The following is an 18,602-nucleotide window of genomic DNA, read 5'->3' as shown; positions in this document are numbered from 1 at the left end:
GTCTTTGAAAACTGATCTAACATCACAAGAGGCAAAAGACAACATTGATAAGGAGATTTCTAGGATTTGTGCAGAATATACGATAAAAGCCGCTCTAGGTATTCCCTCATACCAAAATCAAACATCACAGCGATTTTAGTGAAATTTATTTGTTGTGTATTTTAATAAATGTAAAAATATCAAAATTGTTTAAAAAACACATAAAAGTATTTAAAAGTAGAACAAATAACTTTTTTTTAACACACTGCAACAACTTTAAAATAGAAACATTATAAATACACACGTGTGTATGCGAACTAACGTTTACCGTGGTGTTGTGAATAAAATCATCCGGGAACTTTCTTTTCAAGCTGTACATGCAATAAAATGGTATGTTTTTACTTTTTAACTTGTTTAACGTAAGTTTTCTTAAATTTCTCCAATTGTACACAAACATATCATAACAATTGTTAAACAAAAACAGTCTCTAATCAATTAAGTAATGAAATTATCGCTATGTTTTGGTGGCAAAGTTGGTTAATGGCAAACAGAATACTTTAAAAAATAATTACGTTTTTTAATGTGTCTTTTTATACTTGCCCGTTTTACTAAGTTACAATTTATAATTTTAGCCGCCAAAGCAGCAACAAAAAGGTGGAAAGACCTCCCAAAAGGCAGGAAAGCCATCAGGTTCCGGTAAGGCCAAGAAGAAGAAGTGGTCCAAGGGAAAAACCCGAGACAAGCTTAACAACTTGGTTTTATTCGATAAAGTAACTTACGACAAACTTTACAACGAGGTACATATAATTTTTTGGTTAACCTTTTAACAGAATGACAAGTAGGCTGCAACTTATACCTAACATAAGATCATTTATACTTATATTTTAGGGTGATTTTTGGTTTTCAATAAACTTTAAAATTAGTTTAGTTTAAATAACTTTAAATATGTTGCATTAAGTTATTAAATATTTTACTACGTATGAACAGTGTTACTAATATTATGATGATTTTTTGTGTTTGTTTACTACCTTACTTTTATTTTTTTAAATTATTGTAATGGTAGTGCAATGTTAAATTAATTGAGGTCTTCATTGCAGTCATATAACCTATTATTTATGCTTTTAATTATCTGTGAATGTGCCTAAGGGAATTAAAAGTATTATATGTTCTACGGTTACTAGGTTGCTTTACTAAAACATTAACTTTGGTGCTTGTAAAATCTACCAAAACAAATGAATTTTAAATTTAAGTAGGTTAAGTTTGCCGGCAATTAATTTATTTTATTTAATCAGTATATAAATTTTTTAGGTATATTAAAAAATTGGTATGCAAATGGCATCTTTTTATTTTTTTTAACAATATTTAATTTTTAATTTTATTTAAGTTAACAAATTCGTGCAGGTACCCAAATATAAACTGATAACACCTGCTGTTGTTTCTGAAAGACTGAAGGTTCGTGGTTCTCTTGCCCGCAAAGCCCTCATTGAACTTCTTAACAAAGGTAAAATAGCATTAAATATTTTAGTTTTATTTATGTTTTTTATGTGATTGTATATACTTCATCAATGCATACTAATTCTTATTAATTAGAAAATAAAATAGCAATTTAGGAAAACTGTAATGGTGTTACTATTTTAGGTTTTAAAATTATTTTTTATGTGTTTTTACCACCTTGAGGTGTATTATAAAAGTGGAGTTAAATTTTTTTTAGTTTAAATCGATGCATATTTATTTTTTCAGGTCTTATTAAGGAAGTTACTAAACATAGTGCACAGGTAAAAACTATTAAGGCATTTTAATAAACAAATATTTACTTAATCTCTTTTTAATGAACCCAGCATATTTTAAAGAAATGTTAAGTGTTTTAACCATCACCACGCTGCCAAATATATATTACGTTGTTTTTTGTATTTAAAAAAAAAAATTTTTATTACAAGGTTATTTATACCAGAGCGACCACCGAAGAATAGTGGGAAACAGTTTAAATAAAATGTGCATAAATTGAGTTGTGTTTTTTGTTTCAAGGAAAAACAGTGCTTTTGTAAGCAATAACAATACGCTTAATCAATATGGGTGTTATTAAACATCAAAATGTTTATAGTTTAATTGTTATTGCATTTATAAGAAATCTAGTTTACTATATTACATATACGTATAGTAAATTGTTTAGGAAGCGATCGCGATCTTTAGCTGACGCAGATGTGTTTAAGTAAGTAAGCTGTTTATCATATCCGAAAACAATCCAACCTCTTACAATGAAATGAATTAAGTAGTAATTGTATTGGCTATAAACGGATGCGCTTATTGTATAAATCATCGCATATCGTTTGGTAAACCGTACATTACAAGATTTAAGATTAGTCGTTTGTGAAGAAAAGGTATTGAATATGAAGAATAAGGCATTTTTAACGGTGGGATGTATGTTTTTCTTTAGTGCTTACTTCCCTGAAACAGTTCAAGGTAAGTGGTATAAGTTTAGTTAATAACAAGGTCATATAGCCTGACTTATACAATCTTCTAATGTTTTGAAACTCGTCTTTAAAAAGTAAGCCAACAAAGCTAGACCAGACTGCATTTAGTTGCCTTTATATCCTAAAGTGTACTGCTTTAAGCACTCTGAATGCTTATATAGGATACAAATATTATGCAGGTTGTCACGGCGGAGTTTCTGATTTTGGTAAAAGACAGGAAGCGGACAAGGAGACCTTGCGAGATTTTATGACCGATTGCTTGTTGGCTGAGGCGATCGAAGAAAGAGACATGAACCTAAATTGGGGAGGACCAGTCGACTACGTTGTGTTGCACGCTGCTTGGTTTGATGATACCTCTTTAACAACATGCGCGTATGTTACTGGCTTTTAAAATTATACATATGCTTTTATTACGAATTCAAATACACCTAATTAACTTCAAATCTAGCGGTGATGATTCTGTACAGTGCTGGCTCGCTGCTTCTAATACCCTTGTGGCTAGAAATTCGTCTATTGCAGAAAACCTTAAAGAGTGTATTGTGCAGTATGGTAATGCTACTTTGGGTGAATTGTATGAAGGTAAAGCCCAATCCTAGGGTACTTTAAACACATTTAAGCCCAAATACGCCGCTTGTTTAATAACTTTTGTTCTAAAAGGTGATAGGTTTCTTTCGGATTTGGACGACAGTCCCGACGACGATAACTTCTGCCCGATGGTGAACAGAAATACTTACCAAACTGATTTAATGCAAACTTTTATGCCAGTTACAACTATTGCAAACGACAGGACTCTTATTATGCTTGACGATGTTTTGGAAGTAGTTGAAAATGATTTTATTTGTCCGTAAGTATGGTCCGTGAATTTAACATTCTTCATAAAAAGCAGCAGCAGCAACAACGGTTACTTAACTTTTATAGCTTTTTAAGAACAGAATTATGAAGTGGATAGTTTTATTTTTTTATATGTTAAAATATAGTACCTGTACATGTCGTGAACTTTCTGAAAATGCGGGATCCCTGACTGATTACGAATTTGAAGGCGGCGAAAGCGACGAATCTTGTGGCAGATGTTGGTCTACTAGAGTAGCCTCTATGACCAGGCAATCGTCGACGCTGGCTCCTCCTTTTTCATTGGAAACTATCCAAAGAGCAAATCTTCGACCAAGTAAGCCTACGTTTAAGATTCTTGTATTTCAAAGCATTTACATATATCTTCTTTTCAGATAGAACATCATGTATGGACGTTGAAATAAATGTAACTGATATTGAGAACGTTATCGAACAAATAGCTTTGGTTGTAAACTGTTTAGAAGATCGAATCTTAGTGGTGTAAGTTTAAAATCGTGCTGCAAATTAGTAGCTTAACTTTTAGGCCACAAAAATTGTTTCATATCAAATCTATCACATGTTTTTTTTTACTTAGATTGGACAGATGTGCGTTAGTTGTGTTGGAAATTGATCTGTTGGAAGACTTTGTTATCTCGAACAGAGAAGGTCCAATCAACCCGGGTGAGGTTATTGGCAACTGCATCCCTCGTTTAGAGAACACTCTGTCCGGCAGGAATCTAGTGTTTACCATAGACGATGGTTTTGACACGTGTGGTGCAAGGATAAGCGTAAATTAATTGACATATTATGCCAAGTTAATTATCAAATTATTAAAACTAAACAGACTTGGACGTATGGACTATTTTTGGTGCAGGCTAACATTTTGGATTTTGTTGATTTAAGGAAAATGACACTCACATTCAGTACAAGTACACCATCCGATCTCGCGAAGTTTACAACCTGGACGAAAGCATTGTCGACTTTCCAACAGACATCAAAGTTGACTTCAGCTGCACTTATCCTCGCAACTACATGCCGTCGAGCGACGTTGGAATCGAACCTTTAGTTAGGTATATATTAGAATTAAACTTATTGTAAGGTTTTCTAAAATATTCAATAAAGGGAGTGTTTTAGAGGCTTGTCAATTTGTTAAACTTTTAGAGAAGTTCTTATTGACTTGGGTGACAAGCAAGGGACTTATGCGGTTCAGCTTTTATTGGGAATGGACGAGGGGCTACAGGAGCTTTTTACGGCGCCACCAACTCCAACCGTATACGTACCTGACGAAATTTTCGTTGGAGTAGAAGTCCTGACAAAACAAAGCGACCTCGTGCTAAATGTACGTATAACAACTTAAAAATTGTTTGCTATGCAAAAAAGCCTGGCCGATATAGTAATACAAAATAGAAATACTATCTTGCAACGGCACATTAAGTTAGCATATTGAACTAATAAGTGTAATTATTCGAATTTTAAACATTTAAAAAATGTCTTTACAATCTTATAGGTTGACAAATGTTGGGTGACAAATAGCACAAACATGACGACCCCACTCGTATACGTTCTTATTGATGATCAGTGGGTTTATTTATCATAATTAACTTTACATAATCAAGATTTCTACGTTTGTTTAGCGTTCTTTTTGTTATTTGTGAATACTTGAGAATTATAACAATTCTTACATATTTAAAAAGGACAATTTTTATGTATTAAGGTGTCCAGTTTCGCCATCCGTATTTATAATAAATACTCCGAAACTGACTAGATATCGCTTCTACTTTGAATCATTCGTGTGGACGGCAGATTTTGATAGTCTTCTGTACGTAGCATGTAACGTGTCGGTCTGTGTTAATTCAATTCCTGGATCAATGTGCGGAATGCCACCTGTAAGTAAATTGCATTTAAAACCGCTCATGCTTGTAACTTTATCTTTTCAATATTTCAATACAAACGAAAATATCTTGACTAAACTATTAGTGTTTAAATTGACAGAAATCTATATAGCCTTGTTTTTTTAGGCTTGTTTTCCTTAGGTAAATTTTAATTACTGCTTGTTAAATAATGCAAAACTACTAATGTGTTTTAAAAGTAAACTTATACATACTTGCAGAACTGCAGTCCTGCACGAAAAAAGAGAAACGTGGATAATTTTGAATATCACAAAATTGAAATTGGGCCTTTGAAAATAAGTCAACGAAAGTCGTGCTCGGTTGTAAGTGTGACACACAAAAAAGGCTTAAATGTAAAGTATAAAAGTGATCTCATCTGTTTATATTTTATTGTTTAAGAACAACGGGGATTGCTCGCATGTTTGTCACCAACAAACCAATGAAAATGTCCAATGCGGATGCCCATCAGGGTGGCAGTTATCTGCGAATGATAAAACGTGCACGGGTAATACTATGTTACGTTGGTAACGATTCGTATTTTTTAAGGTTCTAATCATATTTAATAACAGAAAATCTTCAAAAAGAAGAAGTCGTATCAGTTGGCAAGGATGTTGATGCAGGCTATACAAATATGATGTATTTTATAATTGTTTTTCTTGGCTGTGTTGTGATTTGGCTGCTTGTTGAACGAAAACGTTCAGGAAATTTAAATGCTGGCAAAAATTCAAATAATAAATATATTGGATTGTGACCTTGGTCAATTATATGCTAAATTACTGTACGTTGTGTTCTAAATTTAAAAAAATAACTTAGATAATTTATTGGCAACTTCATTTTTAGACTTATCCAGGGTATTTCCCCATATCTCTATATTAATAAGAAAAAATTGAGTAAGCGACTTCATTTAAAAACTTTTAGTGAAACATAATTTAAAATGTAAGAAACCTCAATTTTGCAGTTTCAGTAGGCCTTTTTTTTTTGTATGTGCTGGCATAAGATTACTGCCAGCAGTTTTGCGAGTAGGATTATAATACGGTTTAATCTGTCTCTATACTCTATAAAATGATTTGGCAGTCAGCCTTTCGCAATTTTTAATCGACCCGAGCTGTCTAATTTCTTTGCCAGTTTATTATTGTAAAAAATAAGACAACTAATATTCTATTAAGCGTACAAGCAGGCAGAGCAGAAGTAATACATTAATTAAAACTCCATTTTAAACAAATATCAGAATGTGGGATTATCTGATTATTTATAAAATTACCGTTGATTATTAATTTGTTATTAATTAGCAGTTAAGTAAAGTAAAAATATTTTTAATTTGTAACTCTTACTAATAGATGTAAAGATTGCAAAAAATAAAATTTAGGAAGCCTAACATTTTTTCTCAGTAGTTACTCACTTTCATTATTGGACTTTTTAATTAGATATTGTCAGGGTTTCTTTGTCAGTTTGTATTGCAAATTGTAAAATGTAAGAGGATTATTTTATATGTCACTTGTAATTACAATAAGACAGTAAGTGAGCTTAACAAAAACCAAGAAAGTGTTGTTGTGATGTAATTGGCCTTTAATTATTCATGACCTGTCTGCTTAAGAGAGAATTGATATTGTTTGTTGTAAAAATTAGTTTGCCGCATCAATAGAAAAATATATTGCATTAAAACATGTTAATTTTGTTACTTATATACTAAATCTACTAGCCTGCAAATAATGAATATTTCTGCTTATTATTTAGGTGAATATAAATTTAGCATTTAGTTTAAAAAAGATTGAGTACAAAATTTTAAAACATGGCCTTAAATTCAACCGACGATAAAATGCTGGGTGAAAAGGTTGACTATTATTGCAGTTCAAGTGAAGATGAAGAGGAGCCAACCTCTGTGATCTCCAAGAGTCAAGAAGAACCAAGAAGTCATCCAACAAATGGAAAAGATGTTGTGCAGACTGGGCCGAAAGGAGTCATTGAAGACTGGCGTCGTTATAAGCGCATGGAGTACGAAAACCGACTAAAACAAGAACAAAAAGGGAGAGAACTAATCAACAAACTATCACTGACTTGCGATCCGAAAGCGGGCGAGAGCAAAGATGAGGATATTGATGAGGAGGATGCTTCATTTTTACAATATTACAATAAGAAAAGAATTGTGGAGCTTCAGAAAAAGTTTGCTTCAAAATGGGCTGGTATCACTTTTGGCAAGGTTTGTGGTATACCTGTATGTTTTTACATTTTTCTTTTAATTATGGCTTGTTGCCATATAATTTTAAATTGTATTTTGTCAAATTTTGAATAAAGGTGACAGATCTCAACTGTTCGAACTATGTCGAAGAAATTGAAAATGAAAAGAAATGTGTCACTATTGTAATCCATATTTACAAAGAAGATATTCCAGCCTGTCAAGCCTTAAATGGGTGTTTAAGGGTAAGTAGTGAAAATCTCAAATAACAAACCTTTATTACGCCCCGACAAGTAAAGGGGTAAAAAGTAACCCTTTTAATATTGAAATGTTGTAGAAAGGTCAACTTTGTGACCTAAACATATAGTAACATCAGTTATCCTGACCCAGTCTTGAATTGTCTTTGGAAGTTCAGGATATTATAGATTATAATTGCCTGATAATTACGCTTCTGATTAAGTGATGGCTTAGCACGAGTTTATACCATTTATCTACTCAAGGGTGCTACCACATAAAATCGGTGGTAATTAAATCCAAAACCTCATGTAGTGAAGCCAAGTGTTCAGACTACTACACTACGCTGCCGGTTAACGTTGTTAAAAAAGTCCTAAAGAATTTATTCTTTGTCCTAATTATTTAGTTTTTTTATTTAAATTTTTATTTTTAGTCGTTGGCGAGCGACTATTCCACCGTTAAATTTTGTCGAATCAACGCAAGAGACGCCGGAGTGTCCAAAGATTTTGTCGAGAACGGTTTACCAGCAATATTAGTGTATAAAGCAAATGCGATAATCGGCAATTTTGTAAACGTGTCTGAAAAATTGGGCCAGGACTTTTATGCTAGCGATTTGGAATATTTTTTAAACAGCTACGGGTTACTTCCGGACAAAAAACCCAACAGCAGTAACGAAAACAGTGACTAGGCAACGTTTTTAATTTTTAAATGTCATAAAAGGTTATTTATCGGGCTGTTCGAAATTGTTTTTTTTTACATTTCACAACATTCTGGGTTTTTATACAGAATTTAATAAAATTTTACGTTGTGCAATGTCTTAAAAATGGCTTTTATCGATCGCTTTTTGTCAGTTTAACTACTTAGTCGTGATGTTATTTGTTTTTATGTATTAAAACCTAACAAAAAAACTAAAACGTGGGCATGTATTTCAATTAATTCTCCTGAATAATAAAAATCATTAAATTTAGGAATTTAAGAGGGATTTTAAAATTGTCTGATAATATAAGAATAATCTATAGGCTTACATGATTAAAAATTTTAGCCATGCTGTAAATCGATTTTATTAGACGGGCTTACTGTCATGGTCGTATCAACAAAAAACATTTTACCAAATGGATATTTAACTGAGTCCATGGTTTTTACCACGTAAGGCATTTTTCTACTAACCCCTTTCTATGCCGACATTTGGTTTTACAATTTATTTTTTTAAATTTTTTATAGCCTTAGCCTGATGTCAGTAAATTGGCGATTTAAGCCCGATGGTTTTTTTAATAATATGTCAGGAATATTGTCTGTCATCATGATTATTATATGGGTGATTTCTAATTTTTTTTAAAGAGTCCTTAAAAACTTTAAGGAGCCGCTATTACAATAAGCGTTTAATGCCCATGATTGCCACAATTTGCACGATGTAAAAATTGATTTTATTTGTTAAAACCCATTAATTGTGTAACAAATATTCTTTTGCGTAGTTGATTTGTACAATTTTACCTCTATTTGCATTCTTACTGTTTTTTATGGACGCACAAAAATTATGCCAAGATTGGAATTTTCATATATAGCCTAATGACCCATTTTGTTAAGGAAGTATCCAATACCATATATTAGTCTTTATATTTAAAAAAAACAAGTAATTTGACGGAACCAATGCCAATATAACTATCAGACAAATTTTTAATTATTTAATAAAAAATTAGGTAAAAATAATTTTTTTCCTTATTTTCACATTTATTCGATACCGTTTACCACGTCAAAATCCTTATAAGGGCAAAACAAAAAATCAAGAAGAATTTCCTTTAAGGCGTCGATGCGTTGCAGAGGTTTTAAACGTAAAAGGGCTGGGCGTTGGCATGAGGTAGCTAGATTTGTTAAAAGATGCGTTAAATAAATGATAATACTTGCCACACTAAATTGTTTAACAGTTTAAGATCACTAATGCTTTGATACGTTGAATTAAAATTTCAGTTTTAAAATCATTTCGCCGGTCCGGCGCAAAGCCAGACAATTGATGTTTTATAAAAATAATTAAACTGCTTAACGATCTAAGGATTCGTGCGTTTGAAAGTACAAGAAAATGTTGTTTGTCTGTAATGTTGGTAAAAGTAACGTCCAAAATATGACATTTTAGTCTGTAAGCATTGGGAAATAAGTGTCTTTGCAAGATTTTTTTAAAATAATATTTTTTTCTTTTTAGGTTATAGTTTTTAAGTAAAACAAGGTTTAATTACCAAACGGACCTTCGGCAATGGTAAGTTAAGTTATTAAACTTTTTATTATTTCATAAAAATCATTGAACTTTATTTATATTGGGCCACCATCATATTATTAAAAAGACCAGTAGCATAATTTCTTTGTTTTGGGCTTACTGCTTCCATGTTATATAAGGAACTAACTAACAACATAACTTACTCCTTAAGAGCAGAAGCCCAAAGTTCCTACTAAACAGCAGATTTCCATGATAAATTTTGCCCAGCACAAACGTTATTTCACATATTCAGATAGTGGTTAAATCTGGCAAAGTTTTTGAAATGTAAATTTTTCATAAAATTTTTACCAACTATACCAGTTTTGGTCGCCAAGCTCATAGTACACTAGGCTTAACACAAGTCCGCATGGTAGTCTACTAGGCACCAGGCATCTATAAGGTATCCAAAAAGAACCCAGGTTGTGTTAGTCTGGGTCGGGCAATAGTGGGCTTGAAGTCGGCTTTTTTTACATAAAGAATAAATTGTTAAATTTATTGTTATATAGTCTATTTCTGGAATCACATTCGAGAAAAAGGTGGAAGACATCCAATTTAAGGATTTTGGGGATAAACCTGAATGTATTGCAGCACTAAAGCTTACAACCAACAAAAAAAATACCGAAGTAATTCAAGAGGCTTTAATTCTACGCCAGGACCTGACTAGTTTTTTTGACATTTTAAAGTTGTTTGATGAAACTTCGGGTTGGATTGTGTTTGTTGCTGATCTTTTACCTGAGGGGGCAGAAAGAACTATCCACGATATTGTAACAGTCACCTGGTATGCTACTTTTGACTATTTTAATTTTATACTAAATATATTGTAGAAAATATATTTTATTTAACTTTTTTATTTTGATTTTTTTAGGGTGTCCGAATGTTGCCCCCTCAGAAAGAAATTAATTATGGGAACCACCACTGAATATGTTAAATCCAAATTTAAGGGCAAACACTTTATCCAGGTAAATATAAACTTTTTAGGTCTTAAATAGCACTGCTAGAGTGGCGGTTTTTACTAAATGATTTTCGGTATTTTTCCCTATAGGTTAATGGCAATTCTGAAGCTAAGGCAAAGGAATTGGTTAAGACAATAATGGAAAAGGCGGTCACCGCAGCCCATGCCGATAAACCCTATACCATTTGCAAAACTACAAAACAAGAGATAGATGATGCTGCAGAATAATTTGGCCCGTCGTAAATCACCAGGCAACGCTTCTTGTGATTCATTCGACGAATTTTTTTTATTGGTATTGCAGCATTAACATATTTGGTATTCTAAATAGGTTAATGTTCTACATAAACAGCCCATCTGCTAGATTTTAGTGACTATCCTCATAAATGCTTACTTAAAAAGGAACTGTATACCCTCATTGTATCATTAAGAGTGTTTTCTTTTATCTGTAAAATGTAATAAATAAGTATAACAATGGCAATAAAATATAACTAATTAGCTTAAAAAAAATTGATGATTGCACAAGAATTAGTTTTTGGAGCTAGCTAGAAGGAAGAGAACACTGCAACAGGAAGGGACTTAACGTGAGTGGACCAGTGTGCCGAGAGTTGAAAAAACTTGATTCCCTTCCACTCCACTCCATCGATTTTAACTAGATAAAAAAGTAAAGAGGTCAATGGTAGCACAGATTTTTTTGATGAATTGTTCTTTGGGTACCTTTTAGCAAGCTGTGCTGGTGTTTCGATGTGCAAATTAATCTGCTTATGTTCCCGACAGCTTGGCTTCTTGTTTCTGATTCTCTCTCTTTACCTTTTTTTCCAGGCAATCTCACTGTGCAAAAATAAAACATGATCAAAGCCAAGTAAGCAAATCAAGAAATATATTAAAATATCAGCTTACTTATTATCTTTTTTCCCTTTGTCACAATGTCCAAAGTTAAGCCGGGAGACGACCTTTCTCCGGTTTGAGGTAAACGACTGACGTGGAAAGACTTAAAATTGGTCTTAAGAGTGTATTTGCTTGCGTCACGGTCTTTCCAGTAATCAACCTGGAGTCCAAGCTTTACTTCTGGCGTTGTTGTTGTCGGCACAGGCAAGCTGAAGTTAGAAAAAAAATAATTGCGTTACTATTTAAAACGCAAGTACATGAAATGAAAATTTGTTTATTCCAAATCAAAAAATTGTTTTTGTTTTTTTTGCAATTTCAAAACATAACCACACAAAAAATTTACTTGGGAAAAGCTACAGAGGGTGATGATGGGGGTGAAGTAAAAAGAGGGGCTGGGGCCGTGGTTTGCGAAGCACCGGTTTGTTGCATAGTAGTGGGCACCTCTTCTCTGTCCGAATCCAGCGAGTTTACCTCGTTTTCTCCAACCCTGACTTCCTGCAATAGAGTTTTGAAATTTTATAAGACAACCAACGCACAGTGAAGTGACGTGTGTGCGTGTACAGGAAATAAGCCAGCTCACAGTCTGTTGTTTTTGTTTTTAAGGCACAGGAAATTACAAATCGGCCTGCATGCACTGAGTGATTATGCCCATATAGTATATACACAATGTCCCTCTATTATAAACATTGTTTAACCAATACTTATGAGGCATTTTTAAAAAAAAGTTTTTAAAGGAAAAATAATTAACACTTGTTTATTGCCAACTTACCGAAATAAATGGAAGAAACTTTTGTGAACAATCTTCATCGCCGCTAAACAATAAAAAAGTTTCTCATCAGAAACACAATCAATTAATTAATTAAAAATACTGAGTTTAAATTGAGCCAAGGTAACCCTTTGCATACCTGTGTTGCCTAAATGTGACCATTGCCTCCGCTATTGGAAGGGACACAGTAACAGTTGCTTCACTTAAGTATTCTTTTATTTTTGAGGCCAAGGTAAGCAGATCCTGGTTTTCCGTGCTTCGGTCAACAGGGTCAGAAAATCTTTCCACGAGTTCTTTCCAGGAAATTTCGAGAAACAGAGAAGCATAGCGAGGGTCAACAGAGCCCAGATATTTTGTCATTTTATTGATACCTGATTTTCAAAAAAGTCAATTTTTCACAATCTGGAATATTTAGTTATGGGTTCACCACTTAAAATTCTAATTAATTACTGAATGCCGCAGAAAGACATCACCCCGCTTTAAAAATGTTTTATAGGCCCCAGTTTTATGCAAAAAGGCCCCTTCTAAAAAGAATGGTAATTCTCATAAAAACAATAAAAATGCGTATACCACAGCATATGGTTGCCCCTTCTATCTTTTCATATGGCCAAAAGTCCATGATTGAAGAACAATAAAAACTCACCTAATGGAACAAAGTAGAACACGACAAACGATTGCCAATCCGATGATTTTGCTGAAAGATGTTCAACAAATTCTCGTAGCACCAAGTTTAAGTAGTGATCGCTTCCTAGAACTACTGTTTTAACAGGAGTAGGTGATTGCGAATTGTTATTCATACTACAAAAAAGCAAAATTTTGCTGAAAAAAGTAAAATCTTTTTTTTATTTCCTAAGGCCAGAGTTAAAATTACTTAACAAAAAATCAAAAAACCTGCCGAAAATTTCTTCAGATTTCATGACTCACTATTTATGTAGTTGCAGTAAAAAACTAGAAAAAATTGATTGAATATCCATCGAACTACGGGTGACAATGGGTGGGGTAAGACCCAAGTTTGGGGCTTTAAGGGCATTCCCGATTAATCGACCCAGCTTGTCATTGCCGTCAACCAAAAACAGAGTTTCTGGCAGAGACTTCATCGTAAATTCATTTTCCGACAGAGAATCGTTTGAGTGAGACTTATATGCCATCTAAAACAATAAAACAAGTTTTTTAAGAAGTTTAGAAAAATAAATGTACAGCCTTGCCCTTTTTTTAGCTTGGTAAGATATATATCTTACTTACAGACTTGTAACTTAGATACAGTTTGAAATTCTAAGGTGTGTTTTTTTTTGCTATTATTATTTCCCATTAAAGTACTCAAAATTTTTTAAGTTTACCGATGCTTTGCGATCCTCGATATTTCTGCTGATATGACTATCTTTAAATGACGCGGATCGATTCCATGTTTTTTTGGAAGAGTCCTTGATTCTTGGAGGATGACTTACTTCGGGTGAGCTTGGAGCAGAATTCGATCCTAGATGCACAAGAGTTTTGGTTGTACAATGTATTTTAAAATTAACTTTACTTGTCTAAGGTCTACAATGAACAATTTAAAGCACATTTAAATCTCATTTAAAATCAAAGTTGTTTAAAACCTTTGTTTTGGAGACTAGGTTGTTCAATTTTCCAACTTCCTGGGTTGAGCAGTGAAGTATTTTCTTCCAAATTATTTTTAAAAGGATTCGCCTAATACAAAAAAAAAATAATTACCTTTACTACACCATGATTATATGCAATAAAAACGAAAAAAATTCTGTTGTATATTTACCTCTTCATTTTTGTTTCTAATTGATGGAACTTCAAATTTATCCTCATGATAGTAAGTCTAAACAAAAAGAAAGGATAGTTTAACAAGAATATCTTGTTTAGAATCTCTTAAACTTTTACATAGTACTACAATATAAGAAATGCTCTTAAGTTGCTAAAACTTAAGATGATAAAAGAAATAGGAAAACAAATGTTTACCTCTTCTGGTGCAAGATGGTCACGCAAGCTGCTGATTTCTGTCTGCGAACTAGAGTGGGAAATTCGGTCAAAAAATGGCCTGAAAAAAAGCAAAGAGTTTTAATTTATTATTTTTCGTTTTCTCAACATAACAAAGATCAGATGAAGATTTTTCAGATCTTACCATCTTGTTTATAGTAGGGGTACAGAGGCAAGATTTTAAATAGTTAATAACTACCTTACAAACCCCTCCCAAGCCTTGAAATAACATTTGTTTCTACTAGATGTCCCATGACCTAGTTTTTCAATTTTATTTTTACCTTAACTGAGGCTTGGGTGTGGATATTATACTGATGTTATCTTCCACCTCTGGGCAGCTGTCGCTTAAATTAAAATCGTCCAGATCGTCAAATAAATAATGATGCTCAGATGTGTTGTTGTCTTGGTCCTGAGACATGCCGGGTTCAAGATCCTAAAATAAACAAATATTTAGTCTCTACATGTGGCAAAAAAAGAATTTCAAAAATAATACATTTGAGTAATAGAAAATGATAAATTATTTAGCTGGGTTGAAAAAACTGTATTTTTACCAAAATGATTTTAAATAAAACCTTTAAATTGACAAAACAACAATAAATTTGTTAAATAAGGTATCACTGCATCTCCTATACAGGGCCTTCTAGTAAGAACCTAAAAAGTAAAATATCATATTGATTTAAAAAACCTCATCGGCGACTTGTTTGAATTTACGAAGCAGCGCTGCCACTTTTGTTTTAATAAAATTCTGTTGTCGTGACGATGAAGACATCCGGACTTTTCGACGACTTTTCCTCTTTCTGCGTTGAGCTTCGTCGTCTGCAAATTCCTTAAGAAATGTTTTAAAATTAGTTAAGTTAAATAAAGTGCCCTTGAAAAAAGTTGCATACTAAAGATTTAGGGTGGAGAAAAAGAGAAATCTGCAGATCTATGTTTAACTTTATTGAATATTTCATGATGCAGATTAAATTAAAGTCGTGCATATTTAAGATTAAATGATAAAACATAATGTAGAGAAACATGCACTTGAATTACTGATATCCAACAAACTTGCGGGGTATCCCTATACAAAACAAATTAACAAACAATGTTTTTTTTTCAAACAATTTTTGATTGCAATGTTTTCCTATTAATTACCCATCTTAACTAGTCAAAATTCTATCCCAATTTTATTTCTACCTGAGGATTATCACTTCCTAGCTCCTGGTCAGAAGAGTATGTTTCATCTTCTTCGTCAGAATAGTTGTCAACATCTGGAGAACGATCTAAGAAAAATTTAACGATTATAAGATTTCTGAAATTTTTTTTCTTTAATTTTTATCTCTATGCAAAAAAACATTTAATAACATATTAAAAGTAATTTGGAATATATATATTAAGAGTAAAAATGATTCCTTACTTTTAAAGGTTGTTTTTTTAATAAATATTCCTTATATTGTATATAATAAATTTACATAAAATTTTAATTTAGTATTCAAGCCCTTTTCCTTGTGTAAGTGCTGAAAAATAAGTCTCAACTATATATTTGTTTACCTTTAAATACAAAACAAAATTTAATCTATTTGTTTCTGTCTGGCAATTTCAATATCTATTGTGCTGTTTCTGTATATAAAAACAACTGTCTAATAGACAGAAAAAAAAATCAATAAAATATTCACAAGGTGCGAAAATATTCTTCTGGGATACCGAAGCTAACCGAAAAGTTCATTAAAATTTAATGTGTTCCTCTTTTTTGGCCCTTGTTTTAAATTGAAAACTAGTTGAGCTGAATATTCTTAGAAATTTAATACTGGCTACAACAGTTTTGGTGCTCGCTATATAAATAACTGTACTGTTTGTTGTACTAACTTTCTTGGCGGGCCCACAGAAAAAAATTAACTACTAAACAAACATGGACAATTTGTTTTCAATAGGAAACTGGGAATACTTATGTGATATAAAATTTTATGTGCTAGTATGTCAATAGCTTATAGTGTGGCACAACATATGTTATAGGTGCTATAACAGATTAGTGCTTGTAAAATACAAACTTTAAATATTTGAAAAAAAAAACTAAATCCAATTTTTAAAAATGGAGAAACAATTTTAGTTGTTTTGGTTCGGTACATTTACGTGATTTTACTTTTCATGGCCCCTATAAAAATATCACCCGAAAACAATAACAAATTATACGAACCGCGATGTTTCCCCGTTCTTTCGCTATCAATGTCAGAATCGATGGGTAAGCTGCTGATATTGGTGCATATAATGTGTGCTGCTACCACTACCCCATTACCATGATTTTCTTTTCCTGATGTAAATAACTCGACCATCGATTCTTGGGGTATGGGGAATTGAATAACCTAGAAATAATATCTATTCTAGTATTTTGTTTATGTGTTTTATATGGAGGCATTGTATATTCCGGGTTTGGTGACCATGTCCTGGGTTTGGTGACCATGCCATAAAATAATTAAAATCTTCATGTAAACATTAATACTTTTGGCATGTTTTAAATCATTAGATTAATTTTGTCATTTTTTCCCGTCGCATTGTTGTAATATTAATTGTATATCGTATTTATTCTTTACTTTTATCAATGCGCAAAAAACCAAAATAAATAAATAAAAAAATTGCTTATTAGCACATTACTCTCCATTTTAACTAAGTAAGAGCACTTCGTGGTATTGAGTTAAATTTGTATTATATAAAGATGTACCTGGGCCATGTCTATTCGACCAACAGCCAATGTTTTGTAGCCTAGCATTGCTCGACTTTTGTAGCGGTTTTTGCGTTGCAGCATAATTTGTAAGCAGTTTTCGTCCCTCTTAATAAAGTGTGGATACTAAAAACAAAAGGTCAGTTTTCAACATGCTTTGCAACAATTAATCAATACATACCAACACATTTTATTTAGGGTCCCATAAAATAGTGTATAAATAATTAATGTAACATTTAATTATTTTTTTTTGTGTATATCTTTATCCTCGATGTGAGAAAGTCGAATGCGCGACTTAAACATAGAGTAACATCAGTTACTCCGACTCAGTCTCAAGTTGCCTGTGGCAGTTTGGGATATTATATATTATAATTGCCTGATAATTATGCTGCTGATTAAGTGCTGGCTCAGCAGGAGTTCATACCGTTTAAAGCGCCTTACTCAAGGGTGCTACAGCATGAAATCAGTGGGGATTGAACCCATGACCTCATGAGTGGTGTAGCAAGTGTTCTTACCACTACACCACGCTGCCGGATCAAAATTTATTACATTAAGTACTGAAAACATTGGTTTACCTGTAACGAAAATGTTAACTCCAAAGCTGTACTACATTGTCCATTGCTCGGTAGAAAAATTTCATTTGACCGAAATATTCTTTTTGATCCCTAGTGTAAAATAAAAAATATAAATGAAAAAAAATTTTATGATACCTTAATGCACCCTTTTTTTCTTCTTTATAATTAACATTCTTCTTTTAATAAAAATTTACGGCATAAATTTTACCTGCATTTTTACAGCAACAAATACTGACTGCGCATCTTTGTCGAGTTCTCTTTGTATCACCAACTTGCAAACAGACATGCTAAATATTCTAAAAAATAAAATTCGAGTAGACATTTTTTAAGTTGCAAAATACTAAAACTCTACAATAAATATATGATAAAATTTAATTATAAAAAATGAATGCATAACATGGTTATTAAATTATATAATATTTATTACATACAAAATATTATCTAATAACCTGGGGATGCAGCTTGGAGATGATCTGTCAATTTCCCAAGTTGCAAATAAATTCATTGGCACAGAGGCTTGACTGCTGGTCCCCCGGATCATAGTTGTATTTACTTAACAGACAATAAGATAACCTAAATCTAACACAAACAGACAAACAATTATAGTAAAAAAAATTATGATTTTGGTAAAACTTTGTTTCAGTTTTACTTAAACAGTAGTAACTACACTAGCAAGTACAATATTTTTTTTAAATTATTATAAATCTGGGTTTAAACTTAAACATTATGCATTCGTTATCAGATTATATAACTTGTTTACAATTCGTCTAAATAGTGTTGGTCGGTCAGCTGATTTTTCTATCAATCACGTATTATAAATTTAAGGAGATGGTCGCATTTTATTTCGTATGTTAAACTGTTCTAATTTTCTAATAACGAATAACATTGGATAACGTGAGCGATTATTTGTAATCCAAAGCTTAATCC

At 32.3% G+C, this 18,602-nt stretch overlaps 5 protein-coding genes across 5 annotated transcripts; 4 read left to right on the top strand and 1 right to left on the bottom strand.

The window, feature by feature from the left end:
• Positions 1-290: 290 nt before the first annotated feature.
• Positions 291-1,984, top strand: LOC145754734 (small ribosomal subunit protein eS25-like). The gene is made up of 5 exons (XM_082570840.1): positions 291-369; positions 612-776; positions 1,381-1,480; positions 1,720-1,754; positions 1,917-1,984. The coding sequence occupies exons 1-5, from the start codon at positions 367-369 to the stop codon at positions 1,947-1,949; spliced, it is 336 nt and encodes a 111-aa protein (XP_082426966.1). The 5' UTR covers positions 291-366; the 3' UTR covers positions 1,950-1,984.
• Positions 1,978-5,918, top strand: LOC145755725 (uncharacterized). The gene is made up of 14 exons (XM_082571974.1): positions 1,978-2,439; positions 2,630-2,822; positions 2,899-3,029; positions 3,108-3,294; positions 3,428-3,615; positions 3,674-3,779; positions 3,874-4,066; positions 4,182-4,348; positions 4,440-4,617; positions 4,786-4,856; positions 4,993-5,164; positions 5,389-5,490; positions 5,567-5,672; positions 5,737-5,918. The coding sequence occupies exons 1-14, from the start codon at positions 2,367-2,369 to the stop codon at positions 5,916-5,918; spliced, it is 2,049 nt and encodes a 682-aa protein (XP_082428100.1). The 5' UTR covers positions 1,978-2,366.
• A 988-nt stretch (positions 5,919-6,906) lies between these two features.
• Positions 6,907-8,432, top strand: LOC145755156 (phosducin-like protein). Its single transcript, XM_082571378.1, has 3 exons — positions 6,907-7,364; positions 7,460-7,585; positions 8,008-8,432. Exons 1-3 carry the CDS (start codon positions 6,957-6,959, stop codon positions 8,260-8,262), a joined length of 789 nt encoding a protein of 262 aa, XP_082427504.1. The 5' UTR covers positions 6,907-6,956; the 3' UTR covers positions 8,263-8,432.
• Positions 8,433-9,672: 1,240 nt separating this feature from the next.
• Positions 9,673-11,272, top strand: LOC145756091 (uncharacterized). Its single transcript, XM_082572332.1, has 4 exons — positions 9,673-9,822; positions 10,326-10,597; positions 10,685-10,778; positions 10,862-11,272. Exons 1-4 carry the CDS (start codon positions 9,820-9,822, stop codon positions 10,997-10,999), a joined length of 507 nt encoding a protein of 168 aa, XP_082428458.1. The 5' UTR covers positions 9,673-9,819; the 3' UTR covers positions 11,000-11,272.
• Positions 11,214-18,256, bottom strand: LOC145756088 (phosphofurin acidic cluster sorting protein 1-like). The gene is made up of 20 exons (XM_082572329.1): positions 18,125-18,256; positions 17,884-17,971; positions 17,676-17,765; positions 17,101-17,226; positions 16,579-16,744; positions 15,582-15,667; positions 15,091-15,231; positions 14,687-14,838; positions 14,388-14,466; positions 14,191-14,247; positions 14,018-14,108; positions 13,760-13,896; positions 13,347-13,570; positions 13,066-13,220; positions 12,562-12,793; positions 12,426-12,468; positions 12,000-12,151; positions 11,669-11,865; positions 11,486-11,599; positions 11,214-11,420 (listed from the first exon to the last, which is right to left on the bottom strand). Exons 1-20 carry the CDS (start codon positions 18,214-18,216, stop codon positions 11,314-11,316), a joined length of 2,529 nt encoding a protein of 842 aa, XP_082428455.1. The 5' UTR covers positions 18,217-18,256; the 3' UTR covers positions 11,214-11,313.
• Positions 18,257-18,602: the final 346 nt, after the last annotated feature.

The sequence above is a fragment of the Corella eumyota genome, chromosome 6 (assembly GCF_963082875.1).
Source record: "Corella eumyota chromosome 6, kaCorEumy4.1, whole genome shotgun sequence".
Lineage (NCBI taxonomy): Eukaryota > Metazoa > Chordata > Ascidiacea > Phlebobranchia > Corellidae > Corella > Corella eumyota.
Note: the sequence above shows the minus strand (reverse complement) of the source record. Positions and strands in the feature narration are given on the sequence as shown.

Bases quoted from the DNA above. Each gene is read 5' to 3' on its own strand.
- LOC145754734 (XM_082570840.1), top strand. The intron at 777-1,380 runs GTACATATAATT...AAATTCGTGCAG, and splicing joins ACGACAAACTTTACAACGAG to GTACCCAAATATAAACTGAT. The intron at 1,755-1,916 runs GTAAAAACTATT...TTTTATTACAAG, and splicing joins TTACTAAACATAGTGCACAG to GTTATTTATACCAGAGCGAC.
- LOC145755156 (XM_082571378.1), top strand. From the start codon at position 6,957: ATGGCCTTAAATTCAACCGACGATAAAATGCTGGGTGAAAAGGTTGAC. The intron at 7,365-7,459 runs GTTTGTGGTATA...TTTTGAATAAAG, and splicing joins CTGGTATCACTTTTGGCAAG to GTGACAGATCTCAACTGTTC. The intron at 7,586-8,007 runs GTAAGTAGTGAA...TTTTATTTTTAG, and splicing joins CCTTAAATGGGTGTTTAAGG to TCGTTGGCGAGCGACTATTC.
- LOC145756091 (XM_082572332.1), top strand. The intron at 10,598-10,684 runs GTATGCTACTTT...TGATTTTTTTAG, and splicing joins GATATTGTAACAGTCACCTG to GGTGTCCGAATGTTGCCCCC. The intron at 10,779-10,861 runs GTAAATATAAAC...TTTTCCCTATAG, and splicing joins AGGGCAAACACTTTATCCAG to GTTAATGGCAATTCTGAAGC.
- LOC145756088 (XM_082572329.1), bottom strand. From the start codon at position 18,216: ATGATCCGGGGGACCAGCAGTCAAGCCTCTGTGCCAATGAATTTATTT. The intron at 12,794-13,065 runs GTGAGTTTTTAT...TTTGAAAATCAG, and splicing joins GTTCTACTTTGTTCCATTAG to GTATCAATAAAATGACAAAA. The intron at 11,421-11,485 runs GTACCCAAAGAA...TTTTTTATCTAG, and splicing joins CCAGCACAGCTTGCTAAAAG to TTAAAATCGATGGAGTGGAG.
- LOC145755725 (XM_082571974.1), top strand. From the start codon at position 2,367: ATGAAGAATAAGGCATTTTTAACGGTGGGATGTATGTTTTTCTTTAGT. The intron at 2,440-2,629 runs GTAAGTGGTATA...AATATTATGCAG, and splicing joins CTTCCCTGAAACAGTTCAAG to GTTGTCACGGCGGAGTTTCT. The intron at 2,823-2,898 runs GTATGTTACTGG...CTTCAAATCTAG, and splicing joins ACCTCTTTAACAACATGCGC to CGGTGATGATTCTGTACAGT.